The sequence below is a fragment of the Channa argus genome, chromosome 6, assembly GCF_033026475.1.
Source record: "Channa argus isolate prfri chromosome 6, Channa argus male v1.0, whole genome shotgun sequence".
NCBI lineage: Eukaryota > Metazoa > Chordata > Actinopteri > Anabantiformes > Channidae > Channa > Channa argus.
Window position 1 is genome coordinate 12,765,637 of NC_090202.1, and position 22,854 is coordinate 12,788,490.

At 37.8% G+C, this 22,854-nt stretch overlaps 1 protein-coding gene across 1 annotated transcript; it reads right to left on the reverse strand.

Annotated features, from left to right (window-relative positions):
* Positions 1–2,141: 2,141 nt before the first annotated feature.
* Positions 2,142–22,308, reverse strand: LOC137129420 (uncharacterized protein C14orf132). The gene is made up of 3 exons (XM_067508548.1): positions 22,139–22,308; positions 5,462–9,029; positions 2,142–3,115 (listed from the first exon to the last, which is right to left on the reverse strand). The coding sequence occupies exons 1-2, from the start codon at positions 22,163–22,165 to the stop codon at positions 8,811–8,813; spliced, it is 246 nt and encodes an 81-aa protein (XP_067364649.1). The 5' UTR covers positions 22,166–22,308; the 3' UTR covers positions 2,142–3,115; positions 5,462–8,810.
* Between the last annotated feature and the right edge of the window lie 546 nt (positions 22,309–22,854).

Here is a 22,854-nt window from a genome sequence, read left to right on the forward strand (position 1 = left end):
GCTGTAGATTATAAACTGCATCTTAATTCTGGTGAATGGATTCTGGGAAACATTGTGTTTAAATCACATAGTCTTCTCAGTCAGGCAGCCCTTCTCTCAGTTAATGGCGTTAGAAATGTCAGTTTGACCACAGCAGTCTGGTTCATGATTGTCTTTGATTCATCCTTTAATCATTCACCAGTCCGTTTCTCTTTTCCTGACCTGGCTGCTGTTCTAGACTAAATGTGCTGCCAAAGAGGCCAGTGATTACTACACAGCCACTAAAAGATGTTTAAATGTCCTTCCAACAGATCAGCTGTCTTGTTGTTTCCTCACAATCTGTACAGCCAACAAAGATGTTTTCAGTTTTGACTTTATTGATATCTTCTCCTCAGTGTCATCAGTAATGTGATCTGTTGTTTGTAGAAGTAATTTTGGTGTTGTCATTGCCTCTCTCAGGTTGGTCCCCGTTACTGTCATATTTCTTTCTGTTAAATTAATGTTAAGGTCTTTGCAGCACTCTCTCTATTTTAAAGAAAAAAGGGAAAAGAATCTTAAAAACTTTCAGTTCATGACTGACAATTATTTTCCTGAAGTGATGTGATACATGCAAGCATTGTTGCCTTGATGTTAAATTATGTTTAGGCAAAAAAGGGTCATTCTGTGTTAAATCATACTAGCAATTCTTTTGTGTGCGTGCGTGCGTGCGTGCGTGCGTGCGTGCGTGCGTGCGTGCGTGTGTGCAATTCTGTGTGCAATATGGAGAAATGAGAAAAAAGAAAGTGTAGCAGAATTGACTGAAATATGTTGTTGTGTTTTTATAAATCACAGTTTTGTGTTTTCTAATATTGTACCCTTTGATAGAGACTGTGGTGTCTCAGAGTCTGAAGATAAGCTCATGATAAACCGTGTGTAGTGCTCTTTGCTAATCAGTGAAGAGGTGACTGACCATGACTTTGTTGCAGTTTGATATACAGTAAAAGACTAGTGGAGTAAAGAGTAATTTAGCTGATTTTGTGATGTTACTCACAAGAAGAGTCTCTTTCCAGAGCCCAGAAGTTTATATTCATTTAAGTTAATGACTAATTAGAACAAAACCACTGAATGAACAAACACTCACTCAATATGTGACAGTATTTCAAAGGATATTCACATTATCCGTCCTTTACAACTTTACAAAGAACAGTATTAAAAACCTGCAATGTTGTCATCCATAGTCCCCCCACCCTCCCAAATAATTCAGAAGATTTTGTGTGGCCAGGAGATGTCAGAATATGGTACAAAATTGTTGTTGGATCCTGACAAATTAGTTAGTTGGTTCAAATCAACTTTCCATTAAAATTGTATTATGATAACTGTATCAACAACAGTAATGTAAAGCCTTGTGTGGTCATTTCACTGCCATATTGATATATTGGACTGCACTGTGATCGTCAGCCCTCATGACAAACAGCACTCACAAAATATATGTGTACAGTACAAAAAATCATTTAGGGTATAGTTACCCTGTAAACAGACTCAATCCTATATGGGTAAACAAAACCTTTATGATTCACATGTGAAGGTCACATTGGTACCACTGAAATCCAATATATTTTTACTACGCTAGTCACAACTGTATTTGATATTTTAGCAGTGAACCAGCAACAGTTGCCTATCATCATGCATATAGCCACTTTTAAATAATGTGATTAATTGATATTAATCAGCTGCAGCTAATTCTGTTGACAAGTTCAGACATTCACAAAAAAGGTTCTGTTCACCTTCTGGCATTTTTGTATTTGTTTGTTTTTGTTATATACAGTCATAGCATTTGTGTGTTGTCAAAATGGTGTTGTCTTCTCTGCTAAAGCTGGAATTATACTTTTGTTACGTTTCCATGTGTGTTTCGGTTATATTTGTGAGACAAATATACATATCCACAAGGGCACAATGCTGTCTTTAACAAACCAGTATGCACTGAAGATAAAGCATTAAACAAGGTGTAGAAAGCATTTGCTCCAGAACTGGTAGATCTCAAGACTAAACAATCAAAATGTTTTATTTAATCATAGGAAATACATGTATGATAAATATGAGTAATTATGGACCATTGTAACAAAAAGATTAGATTTTAACATGACAGCATAAATTGAGGGTAAAAGCATCCATTACAAACCCGATGCAGCAGGCAACCATATCATATTTTTATTACTTAATGAGGTTACATTACAGAAAATCCTATGTACTGTAAGAAGCAGACAGTAGAAATGTACAAATTTCCCTTTAAAGTAAAATGATGTTTGGCAGGATTACATGTGTACAAGATGATCTTAAACTTAGAAAGAACAGAATCAACAATAAAGCTAAACTTGACTAATATGGAAATCTATGCATGTTGTGTGTTTTAGTTAGGTACAAAGCCATGCATGTTAGGTGAAGTACACACAATGCTGTAATGTTGACATATTATAATGCTACATTGTTAGCTTGATAGTATTTAAATCTGACCACTCTTCTCTTGCTGCTGACCGCACAGTATTTATGCATCTATTTGTCAAAATGGCAACAAGATACAACTCAACAGAATTTGCTGTCTGTTTCTCGTTAGATATTTTGTCTCCATAGTGTAATTTACCACTATAAATACATCTAGCTATACACACCAACGTACCAATGTAGCCATTCAAGCCCACATTTTCACTGTCTTCTGCAGAGATTAAAATGCAAATTTGTAATGTTTACAGCATTACAGCTACATTACCCAAATGCCCACATACAATAGCCAATAGCACTCTGGTATTGCATATTTGAAGAAAATAGGGATTTTGATGCTTTCCCTTATTGTTGAGGCTGCTGAAGTGGACATTTGCATCAGAGGCTGCTGCTACTTTTCCTAATTTCTCTGTCTTCTCATCCAGGAAATAGCCACATGTCACCACATTGCGGTTTTCACCCAGGCTAGACTCATTCTTCATGCAAATTCATCATGCACCATAATGTCAAATGTGTTTTTTTCAGAGAAACGTTTGTATCAGTGTACATTTCTTTTTCTATAAAGGAGGAAAAGGGGTCAGAAGAAATGTTGTTTTTCAGCTTATTTGTGGAAGACCTGTCCAAGGTTGTGTATTCAGTGTTTCCCCTGAAAGATGGGGATCTGTACAAAATCACAAAAAATGTCAAATTAGTTTCAATACTTTTTCGTAGTGCAAAACTAAAAGTAACTAAAAGTTAAAACATTAGGACACATTTACCATAATTATTATATGATCCAACTTTGCCTTATTTCCGAGAAATGACCATCAAACATGACTGCATACGATGACAATTTGTGTTCTAACACGAAGGTTGCATTATTTAAACAAATGTCTGATAACTAAAATGAAATGAGAGACACACAGAAGGAGTACCTAAACAGAAAGACACAAAAGAGATAAACAGCAAAGAGAGGAAAGATGGGACAAGCCAGATGACTGGCAAGGACACTGTGTGCATGTGTGTGTACAGAGTTGACAATGTGGACTTTATGGTCTGGTGCCTCACATGCATGAAAGGAGGAATGTGGGAGATGACAGATGAAAAGATTAAAGGAAGAAAACAGAGGGCACACAAAAGGAACAGACTAACATGTGAGTTCTGCTTTTTTTAAATAATAAAAACTTTAAAATACGTATTAGATATGATGTTAGCTGTATGGATTCTTCATCTCAGACAAAAACTGTTACTTGATGTATTCAGAATTCAATTCTGAGAGACGTCCTCCCTGCTGCTCAGTGTCTCTGTCAGTTCAGTTACTGAACCATTTAGATTGCTATGCTGCCATCTGGGGTTCGTTTCAAGCATGCAGATCTGCAAGGGAGCCTGCTAACATATCTAGATATCTTATATTATTATTAAGATATCTTAACCTATCCCAAGGGGAAAATAATTGCTTTTATTCACCTTCATCGTGCGTCAGGTTCATGCATTTAATGCAAGAGGAAAATGTTGTTTAAGGGAGGATTATCTCTTAGATGAGTAAAAACTCTGACTTAACTCTCAGAAGCACACGTGACTGGACCCTACACTCTTCCATTAGTGGGTCAAAAATGACCCATGTTTTTATGTCACTTTCTCCATTTTGTTTAAAAGTAATCAGTTGTATAATATTTTGTATTATATTTTTGTCCAGACATGAATATGTATTTTTCACTTTTAAAACCTTTTTATTATTTTTAAAACATTTTGAAAATTTTAATAATAAATCACACAACAGCAACAGAAGTATGTCAACATTCATTTTGTGTGTGTGTGTGTGTGTGTGTAAATGCCAACAGCCCAAAGTGCTTTACAACCTTGCTACTTATTTACACCGCGAAGATGGTGCCTGCCAAGCAAGGTGCTCACCTGCCTCACCAGGAGCAACTTGGGCCTCAGTGTCTTGCCCAAGGACCAGGAGGGTCCAGGAATTGAATGAATGACCCTGTGGTTCATGGACGACTGCCTAACCAACCGAGCTACAGCCACGTAATTTGTAGTACTCTCACATGCCCTATGTGGGAGAGTATATGTGTGTGTGTGTGTGTGTGTGTGTGTCTGTTTGTGTGTGTTTGTGTGTTTGTGTGTGAGACTCTCTTTTCTTGTCTCATAACTGTATGCAGGTGTGACAAACTACCCGTTTCTGGCAGTGATCGCTGCACACAGGTACATTGCATTTCCCATAACAACTGTTGACTTTACGATCTTTGTTACTTGAATGTTTCTTATGACTGGCAAACCATTGATCAATATGTAGTTATATAAATAACACACACAGACCAACAGATCCGCACACACACAATATATACTGTAATGTTAGCCAGCTACTTTTGCAAACCAAAAAATAGGAAAATTTTATGACAGATGATGAGAAACTTATACTTTTATAGTCAAAATAGTCATGAATGTCATACACACAAACACACAGACACACACACACTAAGTACACTCACTTATGTTAGCATCATTTTGTACCTCAGAAATGTGTGTGCTTGTCCTTCATGACCACTGTATGAAAGAGTGTGTGTTATAGTCTGTGTGGCCCACAGAGCATGTTATCCCTGACAGTCAAAGAATCCGAGGATCCCATGAAATTCCATAGGAAATGAATGTGGGTTATTTTTGACCCACCTATTAAAGCTTGGGGTAGTAGGACAAAAGCTACAATTTTATAGTGGCATGATATCAAAAACATGTTTTTAAAGAAATATCAGGACAATGAAATGACAACAACTTTTCATTAGGAAGATATTGCAAGAAAATGACCTCGCTGAGTAATTTTTGTCCCACTGTCCCACTCCACAATGTTTGGTGCAGATTTGACACTGGAAAACAAACAAAATGAATATAAACTCACTACATGATTTTCCTAAAATGTATTAAACAAATTATTCCAAGCCAAAAGAAAACAGCTGGTTTTAGAGCAGTTCAGCGATATAAGCAAACGTAGCCATGAGGTCTGCTTCAATGTCTGCTTCATTCTCACCTTGTGGCCGGGCAGCTGGTGGTTGGAGAGCACGGCAGCGATGTTACTGTTCACTTCTGTATAACTGTACAAACTGCCAGCAGCCAGATGGAGGAAGACTTTCTGAATGGACAGTGATGTTGACTGTCCAGTCACAGGTGCTAAGGTGTGTCTCCTTCTTCTACTCCACTGAGTTGACTGAGTCAGGATCACTGGGTACATACACGTGGACAGTATTTACTCAGTTGATACTGACTGCTGATTGGACAGGGAGAGTTGGTTGGGTACAACCTGCAAGTCGACAGCGAACACCTGGGTCTCGAGTGACTAACCAAGACCACACACACTCTCTGTATGAAGAGTAATTATTGTAAATATTCACTGCATGCTTGCTGGTAGCGATGAATAGGTAGTGGAGAGGGCTTATAATAAACTATGTACAGGGCTGGTTCAGAGTGTTCTTTAAGGGTTTTTCACCACTTCCTGGTGGAATTTGCATAATAAACAGATTTAAAAAAGACACCAAATAACAAAAAATTGTCACTTGATATAATTACACCTATACTCGCTAATGTTTCTTATAACACGTAGTAACTTCCTCTCTACTCCTGCCCTGAAGATCCTACTTCACTTTTCTACTTTGCTTTCTTTTCCACTTATTTCCTCTCTCCCACTCTTAATCGAAGTCTCTTTCTTGCAGAGATCCTTAAGTAAAAGTACTAATGGCAGACATTAAAATGAGCATGTCTTGCCTCAATATCTTTCGTACTTTTTTACTTAATGTATCACCCATTACCAGTCTTTATCTCAGGTGACTAACATTACAAATTCATCTCTCCTTTAGACTCTGACTTTTTTCTCATTTGGCTGAAGTTAGTTAAACTTTGTCTGTAAAATCACCATCTTATAAAGTCAACCACAGACACCTGACCACTCCAATAGCCACCAGTGATGCACTTCCCTCTGTGACCTTGAGCCAGGGAAGGAGAAAAAGGAAAACTGTGTGAGAGGCTTAGGAAGGGGCAGAATGAGAGTTACATTACAGCTCATTGCTCTGCTGAAGACTGACAGGACAATGACACACTTCACACAGGCTGGAGCTCCACTGAGAGACACTCAGATGTATGTGCATCACTTACTGTACAAACACATGCACTGGAAGACACTGATCCATGATCCAAGACTAGATTGGGGTAACACCACATATATTTTAGCATGTTTGAAGGTAACAGGGTAATAGCATTAGGTGGTATTATTTTATATAGTCCTACCACTGTAAGGATTTTATAAGGAGTAATTGTAAGCGTCCTTACTTCCTAAGTTCTCCAAAGGAACCAGATTTTTTTGCGCATGTCCTCTAGAACAACAAACATACAACGATTGCCATTGTTTGGTCTCAACTGTGAGTTTTAATTCTCCCATTATTGTTTATGGAAGCATTTGTAAATGCTGATGAAGATTGATTTTTCATTGTACGTTTCATTGTTTTATTTTTTAAGTTTGCTCGATTTGACATTCTCTGACATGATCTAGACATCCTTCTTCGTCTTTATCTTTTGTCTCTTTCCTGTAAGCGTTTGGAAATTGTATCCACCCACTTATAATCTCTGAATGATTTAAAGGGAGTTGAAAGCGAATGGCACTATCCTTTTTAATGATGTATTTATTCTCATAATGGGGGAAAAGTAACTCTGACAGACAGAAAAGCCTCTATGCAACCTTCTCTGCTTGTTAAATTTCAGTAAGTCACCGCTGAACCCTGCTTCTTTCTTCTTTCTTTCCTCTGGGCTTTCTGGGCATGTCGGATGGACTGGAGTTTTTTACATTACACATTAGTGTGGATGTTGGTGGACACTGTGAACCCTAGGATTTGCTGAAGCACAATTTAAAAAGAAGCTGCAGTCTTGGCATGAGAGCAACATAACTGACAGTTCAGTAAACCCTTTATCAAAGAAAACAGCAAATGTCCAATCATAACTGTTCAGCCATAACCAGGCACAGCGGGCCCGTCACACTTTAGATTTCTCCAAATGCTGAAGCAGCACACATCAGCCTGTGGTAACTGCGATACTATAGTATGTATTTTAATACTATTAGGTAGCTGATTTCATAGTAACTTACACATCTTCAAGAAAATGTACAAGTTTAAGAAGATGAGATGAACGAAGGATAGCGAGGCTTAGTCAACTGTCAGAGAATGAGCCGAGTAAACACTGAGTATTGAAAATGGAAGAAGAGAAATAGGTGAATGGAACGCAGGCATACAGTTTGGTGCTCGGTGCTTTGATCAAGCATCATTAGGACACTGGCTGTCAAGTTAGAACACTAAATCACATGATAACAGCAGATCTCTTCCAGGTTTCTGATCCCAGTCAGAGATCAAACTGTGATCTTGTCTAATCTGGTTAGTTCTGATGCTGATCTCTGCTGAGCCTCTTGTAACCTGGATGGAATAAGTTTACTTAATACTGTACGACCTTTTAATTACTAACTCACCACTGGCAAATACTGTACTTTTTTCAAGGCCACAGCTTTTTCTTTTCCAGCCTGGATCCCAAAATGTATAAATTAAATATTTTGCACCGGGAGCCGATTTTTATTAGGATAAAAGTTACTGAGTTCACTTAGAGGCTAAAAATAAAACACACCCTGTGACGCATTTAGTTTTTAACCATGAAGGGCAAATCTGAGTCATAGGCATTTATTTTTATGTATCTAAACATTGTTTTTTCCAGATCATACACTAAAATACCTATGTATGATAGCAAAATTAAGTGAACTAAAAACAAATCATTAACTTTTGTGCTTCCTGGATCCAGGCTGTTGCAGGTTAAATTCCCACTGTGTACCCCTGACTTCCTAAACTGAGCTCTGCGGGGACAACCAGTACAAGGTTTGTTAATCAGAGAGTGGGGGTAACACAAGAGGAATTCATATCTGTGTGCAGGTTACAAATGCTAGTGCATGGATTACTGACTTGCTGACTAGTCAGCTAAAATTGTGCAAATATACATGCATGGTTTGTGTGTTGTGGTCTTGTTTGGTCGGTGTGAGGTTTCCCAGTAGTTTTCATGAAGCTCTGCTGCTAAACTGTCCTATTGTTTCTTTATATAGAGAGAAGAATTGCTGTGTTCCCTAATTTAAATTCAGTTAAACATGTTTTTAAACCTGTTTGTTTATAAAAGTTATGGGAATGAAGAATGCTGTGCAAATTCCGTTTCAAAATTCACAAAAAACCTAAAAAATCTATGGCCATCAATCTAAATTAAGGCTACTTTATGTCATTTCTGCAGAAAATTATATTTGCAGGCTATATAAGATTTAATTTGTTATCCAACAGCAGCAGTATTTTCCTCCAATCTCTATCTTGTCAGAAGGCACAGGCACAGACCACCGCCACCACCACTATGTTGCCAATGGTTGCCAGCACAGCAATCCACAACCAGATTGTGTCACTGGACACCTTTCCATCATCCTCTGCTTCCGAAGGCCGAGAGTAGCCAGCATTGAGATTGGAGGTGGACGTCTGCAAGGACGTGTTGCCGTTATATGGAGAATCCATGAAGGCCCCGCTGACTGCCGGGAAATGCTGTCAGGCGAGAGGCAGAAAATGGAGGAAGAAAGAGAGAGCAAATTAAATTAAAGTCAGCAATGTTTGTGCAGGACGTTCACAGCTATTGTCTGAGCTACAATCAAAACACTAGTTTAAATTCAGTTTTCTCCAGAGAACAGCCAAGCAGGTCAAAGACAGCATATAACAGTCTTACTGAGAAGAGAAATCAATTCTGCTGGAATTTTAAGCTGAATAAAACAATTGTATTATCTAGTTAAACTTATCTTGTACTCAAATAAACCACGTATCAAATAGGAAATTTAAGTGAAAAATAAGGTTTCATTATTATGACAATGGACAACAACCTCAATATAAAGCTAGATTTAAACTCAAATCATTTTGGTGCAGAACGCAACACATGAACTGATATCTTCCCTTTTCTCAGTGCAGTGACATTTTAATTCTTAAGATAATTTTAGTTCCAAACAGCTGAAATTCGGTCGCATTCAACTCTACATGAGACAATGGTAAAGATGGCATCAGTGAACAATAACATGTTCTGTTCAGGAGGTTAACCCCACAGCTGTGTCTGGTCTCGGGACACTTTTGATGTACATTGAAGAGGAATCCGTGTCTCGAAGGGATTAATTCTCAGACGGATTAACAGTCTAACACATGCCACACATATATTAAAAGAGACAGAGACAGACACGCACAAAGAGAGCAAGGAAGAGAAATACATAAAACAAGTGAGGCAGATAATAATGAATCTCACTTTTTTGTCTCAGCTGGAACTGCTTGTCCCTAGGGGGTCAGCTTCTATAGTACAGTCACACAGACAGGAAAGAGATGCAACCAATGCAAGGAACTACCTCTGGTGATCACAAATACAGAGCTGTAGCTAGCAGCTCTGTATTACAGAGGTGTCACCTTTGTTACAGGGGTGAAACGACGTCTTCACTCATATTGAACTTTCTTCTTTAGGTTCTAGTTTGAGTAATATGTGTAAACAAATGCTATTAAACTTCCCTCTGATTTCCCTATATCAAAATATCTCTCTAATTCTATTTGCAAAATGCCTCCAGATGACATCGCTTGAAAGGAGCCTTCACTTCAGATTATGTCATCTCTGTTGCTCATACTATGGAGTTTGTAAATATGGTCAACCTGCTTTTCCAGATCTCCAACAGATGACGTCATCTGAACTCCTAATGATGAAAAACTCCTCCGGGTGATGTCATATGGACGAGTTTTTCAGGTGGAAGCAGAGAAATATTTTATTACAGCGAAGTCAGAGAGAAGTTACATTTACACTCTAAACTAAAGCCATAGAAAGCGAGTTGAAAATTGGTGAAGTCGCCCTTTAAACTTAAGTGTGTGAACTACTGTAACTTAATACAAGCTCACTATCCCTCTATCCATCCATTATCTATACCCACTTATCCCATTGAAGATCACCGGATGACTGGAGCCTATTCCAGCTGTCTCTGGGCAAGAGATTGGGTACACCCTGAACAGATCTCCAGTCGATCTCCACAGAGAGGCATAGTGTATTAACCTAACATGCATGTGTTTGGACTATGGGGGGAAAGCAGAGTACCTGGAGGAAACCCACACAAGCATGCAGAGAGGCAACAGCTGGCCAGGGACATGAACCAATGACCTTCTAGCTGTGAGGTGGCAGCCCTAATCACTCCACCACTGTGCTGCCCTCATTAAAATACATTATTAATTAAAAGCACATTTTAGCCAAATCTGAACAAAGCTGAGCGTTGTCTCACACCCTTCTTGTAATATCTAGCAGTATGGATAAGGTTTTTGTTTTGTATCATCATTCAGGATCATCCACAAACCTCATCATGAACAGAGTTTATATTCCATTCTCTACAGGGAATCGGAGGGTGTTCCTTGTATTCCTTGTAAACGCATGTCAAAGTTGTTAAAGTTGGAAGAAGTGATAACTTGTAGTTTGAATAGTTAGAGAAAGATATTAAAACAATAGGAAATTGGACATGATGAATCCATATAATGAGTAGTGAGTACAAATATTTTAGAACCCATGAAAAGACAGGGGCTGCAAAATGTATTAAAGAACCTAAACTTTTGGTAAGTAGATCAAGTTAATGTTTTTGACTTTCTGTGTCAATGTGGCTGCAGCTGAGGTCAAACTTCTGCTATAAACAGATTATTTTTCCATTGTGGCTTGGGTTGCTTTATGTATTATGTTCAAAGGATCTAATGCTAATACTTTACTAGATGCAGTTCAAATAAAGGAATGATAATAATGTAAAGGTCGATCGAAATATAAAACACAAAGTACTGACAAGATCCGACAAGCGCTCAAACCCTAAAGAAAAATTCAAACTTTAAAGGGTATGTAGGAAAATCCTCAGATGAAGGGCGTATGGTGCTGATTTCCATTAGCATCATTAAACATGCACAACTGTCTCATGTCATCAAGTAATACAGACAACCATCATGTGTCAGTGCACATTTCTTCTCAGAAGTATAAATAATCCAAAATGTTGCATCTATTAAGACATAATTTATGAGAAAACTCTATTAAAGATTAAAGATCTCTCACCAGCCACTTAATATGTATATTTGATAGGAGCTGCCATCAGTGAGCGAAGGAATCTAAAGACAAAAAAATTTAAAAAAAGGAAAACACTCAACTAATTCACCTTCCCATTGAAAACAGTCTCTGCCTGGGAGCTGTGTTTCTTTCTCTGAGTAGAAAGGTCATCAACAAAAGCAGCAGTGAACCAAACTACACTAACGTACAATGAGTTTGATTTTAGAACCACGCAGCCTTAAATACCCGCTTTGTGCTGCAGCTTCATATGGTCAACTCAAATTTTAATAGCTCCTAACCTCACCGTGCCTTTCACACTTTTATTTCACTGATTATTTATGATGTACTCTGGCAGTTGTAATGAAAACTTGTCAGTTTTCTTCTACTGTTTCTGTGAAGACGTCTTGTTATGAGATATCAATAAACACAGACAAACAGATTACAAGTTGTGACACTACACAACTAGTAGATTACTTTTTCTTGTTTGTGTGTTTACATCTTTTTGATAACTGCACTGCACTTGCACTGATCAGCCACAATAATAATACTGGTGTTCTTAATACTTTCATGGAGGACAAGGGGCAGCATTGCCACACTAAGCAATCTGAAGCCACGCACCCCCATACACATACAATACTTAGGTACATTATTGGCCTAAAAAAAGCTCCATCATCTCCACTACAAGTACCACCTCAAATCTTATACTCAACTAAAAGTAAAGCAGATTATGCATTTTATTTATTATAAGTGCAAGAGTGAAAGTACTCCACTAAGAAACACTAATTGTAATTATCTCAGTTATAATTATAACACTGATATTCATCCTGATTATGGTTAAGGCAGCAGGGTGGAGGAGTGGTTAGTGCTGGTAGCTCACAGCTTGAAGGTTCCTGAGTTTAGCCTTTCTGTTTGAATTTTATCCTCATGCTTGTAGTATTTCCCACGGTCCAAAGTCATCTGAGGTTAATTGGTGACTGTAAATTGCCTGCAGGTGTGACAGCGAATAGTTGTTTGTCTGTGTATGTGTTCACTGTGTTGGACCTGAGACTGCAGACCCTTCCAGGGTGTACCCCACCTCTGACAAAATAACAGCTGGGATAGGCTTCACTGCCCCACAACAGTGAACAGGATAGGTGGTTACAGATAATGGATGAATGATTATTAAGGTTAAACATGTACAGTAATTAATTTTAATAAAGGGTCAAAGGTCACTGTAGGTGACGGTGTAGCTGATTTTAACCCCTTTATGTGATGACAGGTGGTTAACCCATAACGATACATTAACATTTATTATTACTGTACATCGTAATATTTTTACTAAAAAGAAACTTTGGAATTTTAATATTAAAACCACCAGGTGGTATTAATCTTGTGGCATATTTTTGTAGGTTGGACTTTTCTGCCTTTAAAAATACAGAAGGTGATATAGCCTTTTGTGGTCTTGAAGGAATAAAACACCAACCCTGTGGTGCCCCCCTGAGCCACAGCACGTTTAAACATACACATGCATACATGAGCTAATTTAAACACACTTTTGATTTTCATTCTTTACACATGTGGTTCAGTTACCTTCTGCTGTTCAAGCCACACACCTCATTATCCACTTCAACCTCAGCTGTCAGTCATAATCAATTACACTGCATTTCCATGAAATCATGTCCTTAATGATTTACCAAAGTTCAGAGAAGATGATGGTGAAACCAGATTTATAAGACAATCTGCCAGAAAGTAATTATTACTTCATTTTTAGAATTCCTTACCTTTTTTCTCAGTGAATGTCCACTTCAGGGATACCGCATTAAATTAGAAGTGGAATCAAGAGCACTCCCACACCCACACATATACACACACACACAATACATGCTTCCAGCCACTGCGCTGATATCTGCTTTGTAGAAAAGCTGCAATCTGTTCAGCCAGACTAAACCTACAGTTGGGCAAAAACCGACCTCGTTTGGTGATTTTTAGTAATTGTCTCAATCACTAAAATTTTTGCTCTATAAAATGTCAAATAAATGTACATCCTCATACCTTTTAATTACACTTAAATGTTATAGAAAATTATTTCAAATCTGTCTGATTTGAAATGACTGATCACACAAATGATCTTCCCTATTTCACTTCCATTGCCTCTTCAGTGATTGTAAGGCTCCAGTCAATGTAAGCCTCTCTGCATATTTTGAAAAGCCTCAATATTATTTCAATATGACTACAAAGTGTCAAACCTCAACGTTGCTTGTGTTACACTTTTCTGCACAATGACAGTATAGTTAAGGTATATAACGTTAATGTAGATTTTTCTAGGATTAATGAAATTAATTAATGGTTCTATTTCAGCATATACCAGCCAGGTAGAGAAAACTGGCACGAGATATACCAAGCACAAAATTGGTAGAAGAGTCATTCCACCATCAGTACAGGACACTCATTACCAACCAAGGATTTAATGTAGTACATAAGACACAACCAAGCAACATAAAAACTTCAAAACAACAACAGAAAACGGCATAACTATAAGTTAAATAATATGTTAATTGCGTAAGTGAAAAAACACCGTGAATTGTACTCCAGAAAAACAGATGCAAAAAGGCTGGTGCCTGTGCTGCAACTAGAAACATTTTACAGTACGGCTTCATCCTAAAACACGTTCAAACATCACAACGACATTACTGAAGTAAGTGCTCAACTGCTGGTATGTGAAAGGTTCGCGCTCATAAAGGACAGCACTCTATCTGCATCCTGACTGATCATAGTAGATTCTCTATGGATTATGTTTAAGCTGGGGCAGCAAAGTGTTGTGTCATTTTCACAACAACAACAACAACAACCACAAACAGAAATTTAAAGCATCCAAATTATAATATCCGGCTGAGTTAGTTTCTCCTACACAATGCAGCTATTAAAGATAATCCCTTGATTCTCTCATTGTTTTACACTTAGACAAACAGAAACAATGAAAATGAAGTCTACCTACTGCCGGCTGTAAATAAAAGAGATCAGCTGTGGTGGTCCTGTCTGTCCCGTCCTACACTTAGACTGAGTGCAGCCACAGAGAGAGAGAGGAGCACTTTATGAGACACACACAGAGAGCAAGAAAGAGAGAATCCCTCCCAGGGAGAGACGGAATGTGTGTGTGTGTGTGTGTGTGTGTGTGTGTGTGTGTGTGTGTGTGTGTGTGTGTGTGTGTGTGTGTGTGTGTGTGTGTGTGTGTGTTTGGTGGGGATTGTGAGACAGCAAACACATCCACACCTCAGACTTACTTAGAAAATGATTTTGGCAGATAGTAAAATATATTAAATAAAGTTCAGTAATTGCTGCTTTTGTCCATCCAGGTGTAAAAATGTTCAAATATACAATACAGTAAGTGTCAGTGAAGGACTACACTTGAAATTCTATTTTCTTTTACTAGTACTCCACACAAAGTGGACAGTGCTATATGACTAAATCAGACTTGAAACTACAGCTTTGTGAGGACATGATGTTTGACTCAGCCTGCTGAATCACCACTATGATTATAATTTTTTTTTTATCTGCATATGTGTGGAGCAACTCCGTCAGTCTGTGCATTGTGTACTTGTGGTTTTGATATGTATGCATACATGGGTGATTGGATATATTCAGAAAGAAGGACTGGGAGAACACATGTCTGTCTGTTGTGTTCATCATGTTCTGTCTCTGGGTCAATGCAGGAAGCATTTGTTTTAACTTATAACTTGTCTTAGTCACCGCTTGCTCTCTTGTCAGCTTCTATTTACAAAAAAAAAAACAATGTAAACAGTAAAGTGAGGACGATTCAGAGACAGATAAGGTTATCAGGGGATAAATCTTAATAAACAGCAGTGACTCCGTGACATGTCCTCTTGCTCATGTCGTTTCTCCTCTCAGGCATTCGTCCTCTTGTCATTATCTTCTCCTTTGCTTTCCTGACTGTATACTGTATACTCCTTGTTTTTGTCCCTGCTCTAGCCTTCTACTGCCTCCCACCTTTCTCTTTGTCGACACTCTCACTCTGTTTTGAACCGTTGACTTCACCACTCGCTCGTCTTTGTATTCATAATATTCAGACTTTTCCACTTTCTCTATCCCCACACCACACCCCCCACATCATCCTGCCTTTACCTGATTCTGTCTGGGTCCTTCTATCTCTAGAAGCTTTTAAGTCCTTCTTGTCATGTTCTAACGCTCGCAGATACATTTGTTCCTTTTGTCATCAAACATTACATTTAGTCACTTGACAAACGCTTTCATCCAAAACAACTCACAATTGAACGAGACACTCACACACACACAGGATGAGTTTGGGGTTCGGTGTCTTACTCAAAGACACTGAACACTGCTGTTAAGCGAAAACCTTTTTCCTTCACCTCTGCTAGGCTTCATTGTCCCAGCATTTGTCTCTTCTGTTCATCTATAGATTTTAACACTTCTCATTATAACACCACCAGGACGCAGTGTCTGACAACACAGGACATCCTAGTATAGCATGCAGAGCTTGTGGGATTAGATTAGCTGTGTAGAGCCCTACACAGCTTCAATCCTCCAAATCTCTAAATATATGAATCTAAGTTGCATGAAATGCACAAGATAATTTGTGTCTATAACAAGCAGACATATGCATCTGCCTACACTGCCCATCTGGGAGCGTGTGTCCTGAGGGGGCTAAGAGGAAGTAAACTTGCAGTCTTCGTTGGTATAATGTATAACAGTCTTCATGTTTGTGTTTGTCTCTGTATGCATTACCTGTATGTATGTATACATTCTGTTTGACTGTTCTGTTTTTACGTGTGTGTGTGTGTATGTGTCTGTGTGTGGTCACCTAAAGCATCTTTTTGATCTCTTCTCAACTTAGAGAACATTATATAAGTCATCAACCCCTTTCTAGACACACACAGAAGTTGACACATACATGGAGAAAACACACATTCATCAGTCACTGGAAATGCAAATGCTCACACAATGACTCACTGCAGGCGAGAGGAGTCTGAGCAGAATGAAGACATTTTGGGTGAAGAAAAAAATAACTCTACCATAATTAGCCAAGGATGGAGGGAAGAATAAAAGGGGCTACAACTCACTTATCATTTATGAGACATTTGTTTCACAAGCTCGTATTGAAGCCCTTGACGTGGGGTTTGCTCCTTGGTGAGGGGAGTGTTTCTGCCTTGTCTACACTGTCTCCATGTGCAGAAATACTTTACATCAGAATTTCAAATACCCAAAACAAACATTCACAGGGTCAGAAATGTGGACCTCCATCTGTGATCAGCAAAAGATTTGGATGAAAGATAAGAGGGGGGGACACAAGAGAAAGAAATGAAAAGGCAAATGAACAGCCCCACAGAAGCCAGCTGCTCTTTGTCTTTCTGGAACATCTGTCATAGAAGGAAAAACACAGGATAAGACAAAACGAATAAGGAGAAAACAGACAAATGAGATAAAGTGAAACTATATGGAAAGGTCAACAGTGGTGCAAAAATGGACATGAACCAATTTCTAGGGAGTTGGATCAGCTGTCACACACTGGAAATAAATGGAAACTAAAAGCTAAATTAGGGTAAAATATGGCAAGTCTGAAAAAAAAGCTAAAGCTGCTTTTCTAGGTCTTTGGTTATGTGCATGTGGCTTCTTTATTTCCATTCATTTCCTCTTTCCTCTCAATCATTTGTTAGTTCATGCGTCAATCAACTTTTTAATTTTCTCTGCAAATAAATTTCCACTGCATTAAATTAAGAAATTTAAAGTACAAGACAACTAATTTACCTTATTTTATTTTATTTTCAAAAGATTTATTAAAGATCTGCGGGTACTGTGGTGCCTGGAGCAGCAGGTTTTGGTTTTGAATAAAAGTTAAATCGTTTAAATTCATCTTAAATCACCCTCATGAGATGATGATTTTGCCTTCAATTGGCAGACACAGAGAAATCCAAATTCAAAAAGTACAATGTGTTGAAAATAATTTCCATAATTTCTAAGCTATTGAAGTGTGTGATGAAAAGAAAATACTGCTGCTGGATAATGTTGTGCCGATTGAATTCATGAGAAGAGCTAAGAAAGAAGAGAATGAGCGAGGAAAGGCAGAGGTGTCCAGTCTGTTATGATGAGTGAGAGGTAAAAGTGGTGGAGAAACACTAAAGAGAGAGACGAACATAGAGTGGAAGGCTCGTTCTCATGGCTGAGTGAATCTTTGCTTAGTTTGGCTGGAGGGTTCAGAGCCTGACAGACGAGCAAAGAACAGCATTCACTGACATCATTAAATGACCTTATCCAGCTTTCAGAAACTCCTACAACACACAGACAGTCCTACTGCATACATGCACATAATGAGAGATTTCTAACAGAATGCATGATTACTTTGTGAAATTCTGGGTAAAAACACTCTGAGCCCAGTGTGCAATCACTCACAGAAATAAATCCATGCACACAAACATAATATGCCCCATATACAAACCACCTACTCTCATCCCCTTCATATAGTAGGATTCATGTCTGATGTACTTGATTTATTACATATGCTTCCGACTCCAAGTACCTTTTATTCACAGCTCATGAATTCATATCATTTTGTGACACTTTCATTGCTGGCCTTTCAAATAACCACAATAACCTTTCAGTTATAATCTTAAAGTTTATTACTTTTAAATACTTTTAACCACAGTGGATCCGAATAGCCTAAGACAGAAGACAATTCAAATAATTGAGGGTTTCTGTTTTACATTTCAGCTCCTTGCTATCAACCGCACTGTTAACTCTCCACTGCCTTTACACTATAGAAAGCCTGACTTCATGCTAACGCAAACAACATTTCCTGCTGCTGCTACACATTAAAAGCATTTAGCTGATAAAAAAGCAGGGTGGCTTTTATTGTGAAGCAGTCAAACAAAATGCTACATGTTTGCCACTGAGGTTAACAATGACTGCGAATGTTGTTAATAAATGCAGCATGCATCAGTTAAATATTGCAGAAAGTGAAGGAACAAGAAGGAGCAGCCACAATTCGCTGTAGGCAACAGGATGTACACCTCCAAGTCCTCAAAATGGCTATATTATACATGTACAAGCTATACTGCATGTTGTACATAGTAAGTGATGTCCGGTGTATAAGAGTGCGCTAGTGGCAGAAAAAAGAATCCACTGTTTTCTGAGCTCTTTTGAATAAAAATCTTAAACAATAGGATTAAACATACAACAGAAATATGATTTTACTCACATAATGCATTTGCATGGTGTTGTCAAACCTAAACTTGAAATTACCAATAAAAGTAGGGAAGAATTAAAAAGGATATATTATGCAGTCATTTTCGAATCATGAAGACGATCCCTGCTGTAGGTGAATTGAAGGTTGACGCTTCACACTCTTTAATTACTGCAATTACTGTATGTCCATCCACATGTCTGACATGTGTGGAGTATGTAGTCAGGCCATTCTTTCTACATGAGTAAAGCATCACAGCCCTTATATTATTCATGCCATGAGTGAATGTGTTCAAACCAGTCATACAGTTATAGCCGAGGGTTAACCAAGAGTTGTCACTATAGGTGAACTCAACTCAAGTTTTTAACATGGAGTTAAAGCCAATTTAGACGTCCTCCCACAATAGATGAGTCTTTTGTCCTGTAGGATTCCCAAGATAGTTCATGTTTAAGCTGGAACAGTTGATTTGTCAAGCATCTTAAACAAGCCTGATCATTTTCATTTCAAACTGGTAATGTGTAGTAAATATCAAAACAACACAAAGGGAGAAGATGCTGTAATAAGAGATTAGAAGACAAAGGCAAGTTTCACCAGACGTGCATGACCTGCCTACTCCAGATGTTTCTGAACATCAGTGGTTTTTGGAGGCTAGAGCTTCATATTTCATGACTTCAGCATTGTTTTGCTGATATCAGTACTGTGCACCAAAGTGCACGCAAATGAATACAAAAAATAATTTTACACTTAGTGCAGTCAAAAGATTGTATTTCTCTCAAGTGTATTACAGGACAATTGTGTTGCTTCATGATCATAGTGTACTGTACAGGTGAGACAAATGAAGAAGAGGTAAATTGAAACTTTAGATTTGAAAGCAAGTATGTAAGAATGATTTTCAAACTTCTGCACTGTATTCATTAAATGTCTCACCAGATTTCTAGACAATGGCAACTTACTGATAGAAAACTAGTACTGCAGTTCTCATATTGTTGTTGGTTAGAGATACAAGAAAACATTGTCTCATTGTCTACTGCAAATGTGCTTTTTTTGTAAATTGTTACATGAAAAGACGAGCTACTCATGATGGACCAGATTCTGCTTTACTATGTCAAAGAGAGACCCCCCTGAAGTTACTGATAAACTCTTCTGCAGATGGTAATCTGACCTAATTCTCCATCACACACACATTGATTGACATGACTTAATTAAGACCAATCTAACATTCACCCCCAGAAAGAGAAGACAGAGAAATGTACAACATCATTGGAGGATGTTTTACTTAAAGACACTTCATCGGTGAAAAATCAAAGCCTGATGTGACCTAGAAATGTTAAAAAATATGTATATTTCTCTTAGGTTTTTTAAAAAGCTGCTTTTAAATGACATGGTCATGTGATCTATTGCCAAGATGCTAATTTGCACTCACTACCAGAGAATTAGGAGAGGCTAGAGCATTTCAGCTGCAAAAGCCTCGACTGTTTTCAGATGTCCTCGGAAAGTTTTGGAGATGCATGTTTTTCTTCAGCGGTAATGTTAAGATGTTGACAGCAGATTGTTCAGCAACAGCGTTGGGTGATTAAGGGCCACACACTGAGTACACCTGATTAACTATCGAAGAACAGATGGCTATCTGATGAGGCTTTCCATCAAACTCCTCTGCTGGACAGGGTTCACGTCTGGAGCAGACAATCTCAGTGACAACATTCAGGGATTTAAAGGAGAATACCACCTCATTCAGTAAAGAAGATGATGAGATTACACACAAATATTTACACAGAGGTGCAATGTTGCCCCATCTTTGTCTTTTTGTCATTGCTTCACTTTTGCACCGGGCACAGGTGATTTAGTACTTTTGAGAAAATGGTTATCGAATAAGGTTTTCTATCAGGTCTGCACAGCTGGACGGGATAAACTAAGCATTATAGCTTCCTAATCTGCATAACTGGGATTCTACAAGACATCTTGAAAGTTTGTGCGACAGTAAAAGCAGGTCTGATAATTTCCTTTACTTTAAATTGTTTCTTTTACCACACTGTTACAGTAGCTACGTTTAATAGACATATGCTTTCAAAATTTCAAGATAATCACTGCTGATGCTGTTCTGTGCTCCCCAAACAAGCAAATGTAAATATTTTAACCATTTAGACTTAATTATATATCTAAATGAGATAAAACCCATTCACATCATTAAACCTCATCCATGTTTTCTGAAAAAAAAAACTGCATCCACTCTTTGCAGCACTGGACCAATGCTGTTTAAGAGGAAGCAGCAAAGTAGGCTTTCAAAGCATGCCCTTAAGTGATGCAGCCCTGCACCCCCTACTTAAAGCTCATCTTCACAAGCCAGAGGGGAAGAGAAAAAATAAAATGCAGAAAATGGGACAAGAAAACTTTAGACCAAATCAAGACCAAATCAATACTATTTAATTTAACTATACTTTAAAATACTGTGATAGTTTAAATTTCAGTTGATTTTTTCTCTTTAATTGGACAAAGGCAGAAAACTGTTTAGGATCACACTGTAAATAGCAGCAGAAAAGGTCAGGCAAGGAAGCAAAAGTCACTTTAAATTACATAAATGTGCACTGATTTAAATTTAAAATGCTGTGATAAAAAAAAAAGCCTGCAGTTTATGTCTTCGGGTTTCATGGACACTTTACTCAGTTATGCTCAGTTACTACATACTCTATGTTGTAAAAAAAATAAAAAAATGAGAGTGGGTGCTCAACAAGGAGTGAGTCCTTGCTTGCAAGCCTTGATTTGGAGAAGCCAGTCAATCCTCTTTGAATGTGTACACTTTCTAAAACTGTATATCTACTCAGTAAAATTTCCAGTGTTAAATTTAAATCTGAGAGTGTTACAATTATACTTTTGATGTATTCATTTAACACTGGTGATTTTGCTGTGGACCATGCAAATCTGCATTGTAAATCTGCAAATGTACAAAAACTTTTCAAATTCTCCAGTGACTCAATGTGTGCAGCTACATTTCATTCCTTAATAATTACTGTACCTTTGTATCCTCTGGCTGGTAAAACTAGATCCTGTACAATCTGAACTGCGTTAGCTTTTGTAGAAGCGTCATCTAGTAAATAACGTTTTATCTGACATAATTGACATGATGCAGGCAACACAAACACCTGCTACTGATGATCCATTACAAATCTTTCAAAAGACCTTAAAATAAAGCTAAAACACACAAATAACAAGCACAAGATTATGCTGTGTTATGCTTAACTGAGCTGGGTTAAATGAATGTGTAATCAGCAGTGTAATCCAGTACATTACTCTTCCTTTGTAAAAAACAAACAAACAAACAAACAAACAAATGAAAACAACTTTTGCCCAAAAGTAATAATAATTTCATTTATGCTTCCATACCTGCACAGCCATCAGCGATAGCTCCATTATCTCTGGATCAATGGTTTTCACACCAATTGCTCAAAGAAAACACTTTTCTGTTTGATGAGTAAGAGCCTTGATGACAAAGAGCAAAGGAAAAAGACAAAGATCTTTAAAGCTGCGGTGGCGTGCTTCGCTGGATGAGTGCAGTTGTGGATATAACACAATGAAAGCTTTTCATGCTCCACAGAAGACTTTATTCACTCAACACATCTCTCTCTCTCCATCTCTCTCTCTCTTTAGATGTGTATGTGGCGTAGCAGCAGAAAACGCCAGGCAAAACAATGCAGAATTATTGATGCTGTGTTGCCATGTTTGTTGAAATGCATTTCACTAGTTTATTCGCTGTTTTTCTTCTTTGACTTTTTAACTACTTCATTAATTTATTAGGAAGAGCACTTAACTTCTGGAAAAGGGGTTCTGAATTTAAATCTATTGACTTAATAAAAATTACAGTTTTTTGTAATAGGTCATAACAAGAACCATTTATTATTATCACCGGCGTCAATATGAACTCAAGGTTTATCATCTCTAAACGGTTGAATTTAATTGGTTGACATGGTTTTTTTTTTCCATAAGATTTAATGACTTTTCATAATTCAAGAGAAACTGCTGGCAAAAAAATGAACAGTCTTTGATGTCTTGTACACATCTTGGATGCATTGGATTTCTCCTGCGATAATTTGACCTAAGCT

Coding starts and splice junctions, on each gene's coding strand:
- LOC137129420 (XM_067508548.1), bottom strand. CDS start 22,165: ATGGAGCTATCGCTGATGGCTGTGCAG. Junction 9,030..22,138: donor TATCGCTGATGGCTGTGCAG/GTATGGAAGCAT, acceptor CTCGCCTGACAG/CATTTCCCGGCAGTCAGCGG.